A 9,367-nucleotide genomic window follows, 5' to 3' on the forward strand; every position below is an offset into this window, starting at 1 on the left:
TGGGAATGGGGATGGGAATGGGGATGGGAAGGACACGGAGAGCTCCGTGAGGAGCCTGAAACGCGCCTTCGGAGACATCCAGAGCTGGTCTGGGAATACTGGGAATAGTGGGAATTGTGGGATGGGAATGATGGGAATGGGAATGGGGGAATGGGGATGGGGGAATGGGGATGGGGGAATGGGAATGGGGATGGGAATGGGGACGGGGATGGGGCAGGGAGGGACACGGAGAGCTCCGTGAGGAGCCTGAAACACGCCTTGGGAGAGATCCAGAGCTGGTCTGGGAATAGTGGGAATAATGGGAATTGTGGGATGGGAATGGGATGGGAATGGGATTGGGAATTATGGGAATTATGGGAATTATGGGGATGGGGGAATGGGAATGGGAATGGGGCAGGGAGGGACACGGAGAGCTCCGTGAGGAGCCTGAAACGCGCCTTGGGAGAGATCCAGAGCTGGTCTGGGAATAGTGGGAATAATGGGAATTCTGGGATGGGGATGGGATGGGAATGATGGGAATTATGGGAATTATGGGAATTATGGGATGGGAATGGGATGGGAATGATGGGAATGATGGGAATTATGGGAATTATGGGATGGGAATGGGATGGGAATGATGGGAATGGGGGAATGGGGATGGGGATGGGGATGGGGGAATGGGAATGGGGATGGGGGAATGGGAATGGGGATGGGAATAGGAATGGGGGAATAGGAATGGGGGAATGGGAATGGGGATGGGGATGGGGATGGGGATGGGGATGGGGGAATGGGGATGAGGATGGGAATGGGGGAATGGGAATGGGGATGGGAACGGGAATGGGGATGGGAAGGACACGGAGAGCTCCGGGAGGAGCCTGAAACGCGCCTTGGGAGAGATCCAGAGCTGGTCTGGGAATAGTGGGAATAATGGGAATTATGGGATGGGAATGGGAATGATGGGAATGATGGGAATGGGGGAATGGGGATGGGGATGGGGATGGGAATGGGGGAATGGGAATGGGGATGGGGGTGGGAATGGGAATGGGGATGGGGATGGGGATGGGGATGGGGATGGGGATGGGGATGAGGATGGGAATGGGGGAATGGGAATGGGGGAATGAGAATGGGGATGGGAACGGGGATGGGGCAGGGAGGGACACGGAGAGCTCCGTGAGGAGCCTGAAACGCGCCTTGGGAGAGATCCAGAGCTGGTCTGGGAATAGTGGGAATAATGGGAATTGTGGGATGGGAATGATGGGAATTATGGGAATTATGGGATGGGGATGGGAATGGGGATGGGGATGGGGGAATGGGGATGGGGCAGTTCAAGGGGGAGCTGGGAGGGGAGAATTCCATGGACAGAAATTCCTTCTCCTGCTCCCCAATTCCTCCTTCCCCCAATTCCCACCCCAATTCCCACCCCAATTCCCCCTTCCCCCAATTCCCCCTTCCCCCAATTCCCACCCCAATTCCTTCCTCCTCCCCCTTCTCCCTCCCCAATTCCCGCTGCAATTCCCGGGTTTCCCTCTGGGCTCTCTCCCGGCGCTTCCCGCGGCTCCGGTGCCACCTGCCGGCGATTCCCGCCTGGAATTCCCTGCCCGGAGCCTTCCCTGCTCCTCCCCTTTTCCTTTTTCCCTGATTTTCCCTGATTTTTCCTCCTTTTTCCTCCTTTCCCCTCCTTTTCCCCATTTTTTCCCTCCTTTCCCCTCCTTTCCCCTCCTTTTCCCTCCCTTTCCCTTCTTTTCCCTTCTTTTCCCTGATTTTCCCTCCTTTCCCCTCCTTTCCCCTCTTTTTCCCCATTTTTTTCCCTCCTTTTCCCTCCTTTTCCCTGATTTTCCCTCTTTTTTCCTCCTTTTCCCTCCTTTTCCCCATTTTTCCCATTTTTCCCCCGTTTTTCCCCCATTTCCTCCTGTTCCCCATCCCATCCCACCCCAGTCCCTCCCAGTCCCTCCCAGTCCCTCCCAGTCCATCCCAGTCCATCCCATCCCATTCCCAGTCCATCCCAGTCCATCCCAGTCCCTCCCATCCCATCCCATTCCCAGTCCATCCCAGTCCCTCCCAGTCCATCCCAGTCCATCCCATCCCAGTCCCTCCCATCCCATCCCATTCCCAGTCTATCCCAGTCCATCCCAGTCAATCCCGTCCCATTCCCAGTTCATCCCAGTCAATCCCGTCCCATTCCCAGTCCCTCCCATCCCATTCCCAGTCCATCCCATTCCCAGTTCCCTCCCAGTCCATCCCAGTCCCTCCCATCCCATTCCCAGTCCCTCCCAGTCCATCCCAGTCCCTCCCATCCCATTCCCAGTCGCTCCCAGTCGCTCCCAGTCACTCCCAGTTGCTCCCAGTCTCTCCCAGTCGCTCCCGTCCCATTCCCAGTCGCTCCTATCCCGTTCCCAGTCCCTCCCAGTCCATCCCAGTCCCTCCCATCCCATTCCCAGTCCGTCCCAGTCCCTCCCAGTTGCTGACGCTCTCGGTTGCCGCTGTTGCAGCCTCATGGATCGGGAGGTGGCCCTGCTGGCCGAGATGGACACGGTCAAGGCGGAAGCGAGTGAGGCCCCGGCCCTGACCCCGACCCCAAAATGGGACCCCTGACCCCAAAATGGGACCCCTGAGCCTGACCCCGACCCCAAAATGGGACCCCTGAGCCCGATCCTGACCCCAAAATGGGACCCCTGAGCCCGATCCTGACCCCAAAATGGGACCCCCCCAACCCCAAAATGGGACCCCCCAACCCCAATCCTGACCCTGACCCCAATCCTGACCCCAACCCCAAAATGGGACCCCGACCCCAAAATGGGACCCCTGACCCCAACCCTGAGCCCGACCCCAATCCTGACCCTGACCCCGACCCCAAAATGGGACCCCTGACCCCGATCCTGACCCCAAAATGGGACCCCTGACCCTGACCCTGACATGGGACCGCCTGACCCCGACCCCAACCCCAAAATGGGACCCCCCAACCCCGACCCTGACCCCAATCCTGACCCCGACCCCAAAATGGGACCCCTGACCCTGATCCCAATCCTGACCCCGACCCCAAAATGGGACCTCCTGACCCCGACCCCGACCCTGAGCCCAACCCCAATCCTGACCCTGACCCCGACCCCAAAATGGGACCCTCCAACCCTGACCCCGATCCTGACCCCGACCCCAAAATGGGACCCCCCCGGCCCTGACCGTGACCCTGACCCTGATCCTGAGCCCTGACCCTGACCCCGACCCCAAAATGGGACCCCCCGACCCCGACCCTGACCCCAACCCTGACCCCGACCCTGACCCTGACCCCATTCCCGGCCCCGGGGCCATTCCCGCCATTCCCAAGGGGGGGAAGGGAATTCCCGGTTTTCCATCCCTAATTCCTGCTTTCCCAGGCTTTTTTCCCCATTTCCCATCCCCAATTCCCCGGGTTTTTCCCCCTTTCCCGTGTGTCATTCCCAGTTTCCCGTGTGTCATTCCCGGGGTTTTCCCCCTTTCCCGTGTGTCATTCCCGAATTCCCAGTTCCCGTGTGTCATTCCCGGTTCCCGTGTGTCATTCCCGAATTCCCGGTTTCCCGTGTATCATTCCCGGATTCCCAGTTTCCCGTGTGTCATTCCCGGGGTTTTCCCCCTTTCCCGTGTGTCATTCCCGGATTCCCGGGGTTTCTCCCCATTTCCCATCCCCAATTCCCGGGGTTTTTCCCACCCTTTCCCGTGTGTCATTCCCGGGGTTTTTCCCCCTTTCCCGTGTGTCATTCCCGGTTCCCGTGTGTCATTCCCGAATTCCCGGGGTTTTCCCCCTTTCCCGTGTGTCATTCCCGGGGTTTTTCCCCCTTTCCCGTGTGTCATTCCCGGTTTCCCATGTGTCATTCCCGAATTCCCGGTTTCCCGTGTGTCATTCCCGGTTCCCGTGTGTCATTCCCGGTTTCCCGGTTCCCGTGTGTCATTCCCGGGGTTTTTCCCCCCTTTCCCGTGTGTCATTCCCGGTTTCCCGTGTGTCATTCCCCAATTCCCAGTTCCCATGTGTCATTCCCAGTTCCCGTGTGTCATTCCCAGTTCCCGTGTGTCATTCCCGGTTTCCCGTGTGTCATTCCCGGTTCCCGTGTGTCATTCCCCAATTCCCGGTTCCCGTGTGTCATTCCCGGGGTTTTTCCCCCCTTTCCCGTGTGTCATTCCCGGTTTCCCGTGTGTCATTCCCGGTTCCCGTGTGTCATTCCCGAATTCCCGGTTTCCCGTGTGTCACTCCCGGTTCCCGTTCCCAGTGGAGCTCCTGGCGCTCCGGCAGCGCCGCGCCGAGGCCCTGCGGAAGCTCACGGAGGCGGCGCCGGGAATGTCGGAGGAGCAGCTGCTGGAGCTGCGCGCGGACATCAAGGTGTGATCCCGGGAATCCGCGGGGATCCCTGCCCCGATCCCATGGAATCCCTGCCCTGATCCCATTGGAATTCCTGCCCTGATCCCTGCCCCGATCCCATTGAATCCCTGCCCTGATCCCATGGAATCCCTGCCCTGATCCCATTGGAATCCCTGCCCTGATCCCATTGGAATTCCTGCCCTGATCCCATTGGAATTCCTGCCCTGATCCCTGTCCCGATCCCATGGAATCCCAGCCCTGATCCCATTGGAATTCCTGCCCTGATCCCATGGAATTCCTGCCCTGATCCCATTGGAATTCCTGCCCTGATCCCTGCCCCAATCCCTTGGAATCCCTGCCCCAATCCCATTGGAATTCCTGCCCGGATCCCATTGGAATTCCTGCCCTGATCCCTGCCCCGATCCCATGGAATTCCTGCCCCGATCCCATTGGAATTCCTGCCCTGATCCCATGGAATCCCTGCCCTGATCCCATTGGAATTCCTGCCCCGATCCCATGGAATTCCTGCCCCAATCCCTTGGGAATTCCTGCTTTGATCCCGGTGCTCCCAGCCCCATTCCCACTCCTGCTCTGATCCCGGGCAGCTCCGGCTTGGATCTCCCCATTCCCTGCCCCCATTCCCGCTGGGAATTCCCGTTGTTCCCGCTGGGAATTCCCAATTTTCCCGCTGGGAATTCCCATCATTCCGGGTGGGAATTCCCATTGTTCCGGGTGGGAATTCCCGACTTTCCCGCTGGGAATTCCTGTTGTTCCGGCTGGGAATTCCCGATTTTCCTGCTGGGAATTCCCGTTGTTCCGGGTGGGAATTCCCGATTTTCCCGCTGGGAATTCCCGTTGTTCCAGCTGGGAATTCCCGTTGTTCCAGCTGGGAATTCCCGATTTTCCTGCTGGGAATTCCCGATTTTCCCGCTGGGAATTCCCGTTGTTCCTGCTGGGAATTCCCAATTTTCCGGGTGGGAATTCCCGATTTTCCCGCTGGGAATTCCCATCATTCCGGGTGGGAATTCCCGTTGTTCCCGCTGGGAATTCCCATTGTTCCTGATGGGAATTCCCGTTGTTCCGGGTGGGAATTCCCGTTGTTCCGGGTGGGAATTCCCGTTGTTCCGTGGATTTTCCAGCACTTTGTGAGCGAGCGCAAGTTCGATGAGGAGCTGGGCCGGGCCGGGCGCTTCGGCTGCGACCTGGACGCCCTCAGGGGCAGCATCCGCACCTTCGGCCAAGGTGGGTCCGGAAAATCCCGGGAAAAATCCCAGGGGAAAGCCAGGGAAAATCCCAGGGGAATCCAAGGGGAATCCAGGGAAAATCCCAGGGGAATCCCAGGGGAATCCGGGGAGAATCCCAGGGGAATCCAAGGGGAATCCGGGGAAAATCCCAGGGGAATCCCAGAAATCCCAGGAGAATCCCAGAGGAATCCAAGGGGAATCCCAGAAATCCCAGGGGAATTCCCGGGGAATCCAGGGAGAATCCCAGGGAAATCCCAGGAGATCCCAGGGGAAATCCCAGAGGAATCCAGGGAGAATCCCAGGGAGAATCCCAGGGGAAATCCAGGGGAATCCCAGGGAAATCTCAGGGGAATCCAGGAGAATCCCTGGGAAAATCCAGGGAAAATCCCAGGGGAATCCCACCTGGAGCCGGCCTCCATTCCCAGCACTCCCAGTGCCATTCCCAGTCTCTCCCAGTGCTCCCAGCCCCATTCCCAAGGATCCCAATCCCATTCCCATTAATCCCAGTCCCATTCCCAGTCCCTCCCAGTCCCTCCCAGTCTCTCCCAGTGCTCCCAGCCCCATTCCCAAGGATCCCAATCCCATTCCCATTAATCCCAGTCCCATTCCCAATCCCTCCCAGTCCCTCCCAGTCCCTCCCAGTGCTCCCAGTGCCATTCCCAGTCCCTCTCTCGGCAGTGTCCCACCCCAGGACGGGCTATTCCAGCCGCTCCCGCTGCAGCTCCGGCCCCGCGCTCCCAGCGGGATCCGCCCCGGGATCCGCCCCGGGATCCGCCCTGGGATCCGCCCCAGGATCCCCCGGGGACGGCGCCGCCCCAACGGAGCCGAGCCCGGCAGCGCAGGTGGGTCTGGAACAGCGGGAAGGGCGGGAATATCGGGAATATCGGGAATATCGGGAATATTGGGATTGGGATTTGGATTGCAGGGAATGGGATCAGGATTTGGGATCCAGGCCTGGCCCCACAGGTGGGTCTGGAACGGCGGGATCGGGAATATCGGGAATATCGGGAATATCGGGATTGGGATGGGGGGCTCTGGGATTGGGAATATCAGGATTGGGATCAGGAATATTGGGAATATCGGGATCAGGACTGGAAATATCAGGAACAGGGGGATCAGGAATATCGGGAACAGTGGGAATATTGGGAACAGGATCGGGAATATTGGGAATATGGGGAATATGGGGAACAGCGGGAATGGCAGGAGCACCGGGAATATCGGGGTCAGGATCGGGATCAGGGGAATGGGATCGGGAATATCGGGATCGGGATCAGGAATATCGGGATAAAGGAATATTGGGATCAGGAATATCGGGATCAGGAATTGGGATCAGGATTGGGGTCAGGAATTGGGATCAGGATTGGGATCAGGAATATCAGGATCCGGAATTGGGATCAGGATCGGGGTCAGGATCAGGATCAGGAATATCAGGATCAGGAATTGGGATCAGGAATATTGGGATCAGGAATATCAGGATCGGGATCAGGATCGGGATCAGGATTATGGGGGTTGGGATCGGGGCTCTGGGATCGGGGTTTGGGATCCGGGTTCTCCTGCCCGGAGCAGCCGCCGGGATTTTGGGATTCTGGGCTTTTCCTGGGAATGGCCATGTCGGGATCCCCTTTTCCCCCTTTTTTTCCCCCTTTTCCCCCTTTTTTTCCCCCTTTTCCCCCTTTTTTTCCCCCTTTTCCCCCTTTTTTTCCCCCTTTTCCCCCTTTTCCCTCCCACCCTTCCCCCAGTTCAGCATTCCAGGAGGTTTTTTGGGATTTGGGATCATTTTCCCCCTTTTCCCGCAGCTCCCCCAGCGGATCCGGAACCCGGGAGCAGCCGGACCCCGCCCCCACCCCCAGCGCCCCCCGGGGATTCCCGGGAACCCCAAAAATCCCGGGAACCCCAAAAATCCCGGGATCCCTGAAAACCCCGGGAACCCCAAACATTCTGGGATCCCTGAAAACCCTGGGAACCCCAAAAACCCCGGGAACCCCAAACATCCCGGGATCCCTGAAAACCCCGGGAACCCCAAGAATCCCAGGAACCCCAAACATTCCGGGATCCCTGAAAACCCCGGGAACCCCAAAAACCCCGGGAACCCCAAAAATCCCGGGAACCCCAAGAATCCTGGGATCCCAGAAAATCCTGGGATCCCCGAAAATCCCAGGAACTCCAAAAACCCCGGGATCCCTGAAAACCCCGGGAGCCCCAAAAATCCTGAGGTCCCAGAAAATCCCGGGAACCCCAAAAATCCCGGGAACCCCAAAAACCCCAGGAACCCCAAACATCCCGGGATCCCCGAAAGCCCCGGGATCCCCAAAAACCCCGTGATCCCTGAAAACCCCGGGAGCCCCGAAAATCCCGGGAACCCCAAAAACCCCGGGAACCCCAAAAATCCCGGGAGCCGCGCCCGGAGCCGCCCGGGAGCCCGGGAAGCGCCGGGAAAGCCCCGCAGGAGCCGCCCCGAGGGAGCCAATTCCTGAGGCCCCCCCGGAATTCGGGATCGGGATTTGGGGCCCATCCCAGGAATGTTTACAAAAAATTCCCACTTTTGTGCCATTTCCCCCTTTTTTGTTTTTTTTCCCTTTTTTTCCCCTTTTTTTCCTTCTTTTTCCCCCTTTTTTCTTCTTTTTTTTCCCCTTCTTTCCCCTTTTTTCCCTCTTCTTTCTCTCTTTTTTCCCCTTTTTCCCTTTTTTCCCCTTTTTTCCCCTTTTTCCCTTTTTTCCCCTTTTTCCCTTTTTTCCCCTTTTTCCCCTTTTTCCCCTTTTTCCCTTTTTTCCCCTTTTTTCCCTCTTTTTTCCCCCTCTTTTTTCCCCTTTTTTCCTCTCTTTTTTCCCCTTTTTTCCTTCTATTTTCCCCCTTTTTCCTCTTTTTTTTCCCCTTCTTTCCCGTTTTTTCCCTCTTCTTTCTTTTTTCCCCCTTTTTCACTTTTTTCCCCTTTTTCCCCTTTTTCCCCTTTTTCCCTCTTCTTTCTCTCTTTTTTCCCCCTTTTTCCCCTTTTATTCCCCTTTTTTTCCCCCTTTTTTCCCCTTTTTTCCTCTTTTTTTCCCCCTTTTTTCCCCTTTTATTCCCCTTTTTTCCCCTTTTTCCCCCTTTTTTCCCTCATTTTTCTCCCCCTCCCCCGTCTTTGTCCCGCCGGGATTTTTGGGGCTCCCTTTGATCCCAATCCCGGAATTTTTCCCGCCCCCCTCATTCCCAAATCCCGGCCTCGGCCTCGCGCTGGCAGCGAGGGAAGAGCGGGGCCAGGGAAGGGGGGGGGGATTGGGGGGGACCCTCTGGAATTTGGGGGTTCCAGTTGGAATTTGGGGGTTCCCTCTGGAATTTGGGGGTTCCAGTTGGAATTTGGGGGGTTCCTGCTGGAATTTTGGGGGGGTTCCCTGTGGGATTTGGGGGGTTCCTGCTGGAATTTTGGGGGGGTTCTCTCTGGAATTTGGGATGTTCCCTGTGGGATTCCCGCTGGAATTTTGAGGGGTTCCTCTGGAATTTTGGGGGGTTCCAGTTGGAATTTGGGGGTTCCCTATGGGATTTGGGGGTTCCAGTTGTAATTTGGGGGGTTCCAGCTGGAATTTGGGATGTTCCCTGTGGGATTCCCACTGGAATTTTGGGGAGTTCCTGCTGGAATTTTGGGGGGGACCCTCTGGAATTTTGGGGGGTTCCCTCTGGAATTTGGGGGGTTCCCGTTGGAATTTTGGGGGGGTTCCTGCTGGAATTTGGGGGTTCCAGTTGGAATTTGGGATGTTTCCTGTGGGATTTGGGGGTTCCCATTGGAATTTTGGGGGGGACTCTCTGGAATTTTGGGGGGTTCCCTGTGGGATTTGGGGGTTCC

The 9,367-nt window shown here is 57.5% G+C and overlaps 1 protein-coding gene across 1 annotated transcript; it reads left to right on the forward strand.

The window, feature by feature from the left end:
• Nucleotides 1-32: 32 nt before the first annotated feature.
• Nucleotides 33-8,392, forward strand: LOC138101701 (sporozoite surface protein 2-like). The gene is made up of 6 exons (XM_068999480.1): nucleotides 33-87; nucleotides 2,469-2,527; nucleotides 4,218-4,327; nucleotides 5,446-5,548; nucleotides 6,229-6,392; nucleotides 7,347-8,392. Exons 2-6 carry the CDS (start codon nucleotides 2,473-2,475, stop codon nucleotides 8,022-8,024), a joined length of 1,110 nt encoding a protein of 369 aa, XP_068855581.1. The 5' UTR covers nucleotides 33-87; nucleotides 2,469-2,472; the 3' UTR covers nucleotides 8,025-8,392.
• Nucleotides 8,393-9,367: the final 975 nt, after the last annotated feature.

Source organism: Aphelocoma coerulescens, unplaced genomic scaffold, assembly GCF_041296385.1.
Source record: "Aphelocoma coerulescens isolate FSJ_1873_10779 unplaced genomic scaffold, UR_Acoe_1.0 HiC_scaffold_431, whole genome shotgun sequence".
NCBI lineage: Eukaryota > Metazoa > Chordata > Aves > Passeriformes > Corvidae > Aphelocoma > Aphelocoma coerulescens.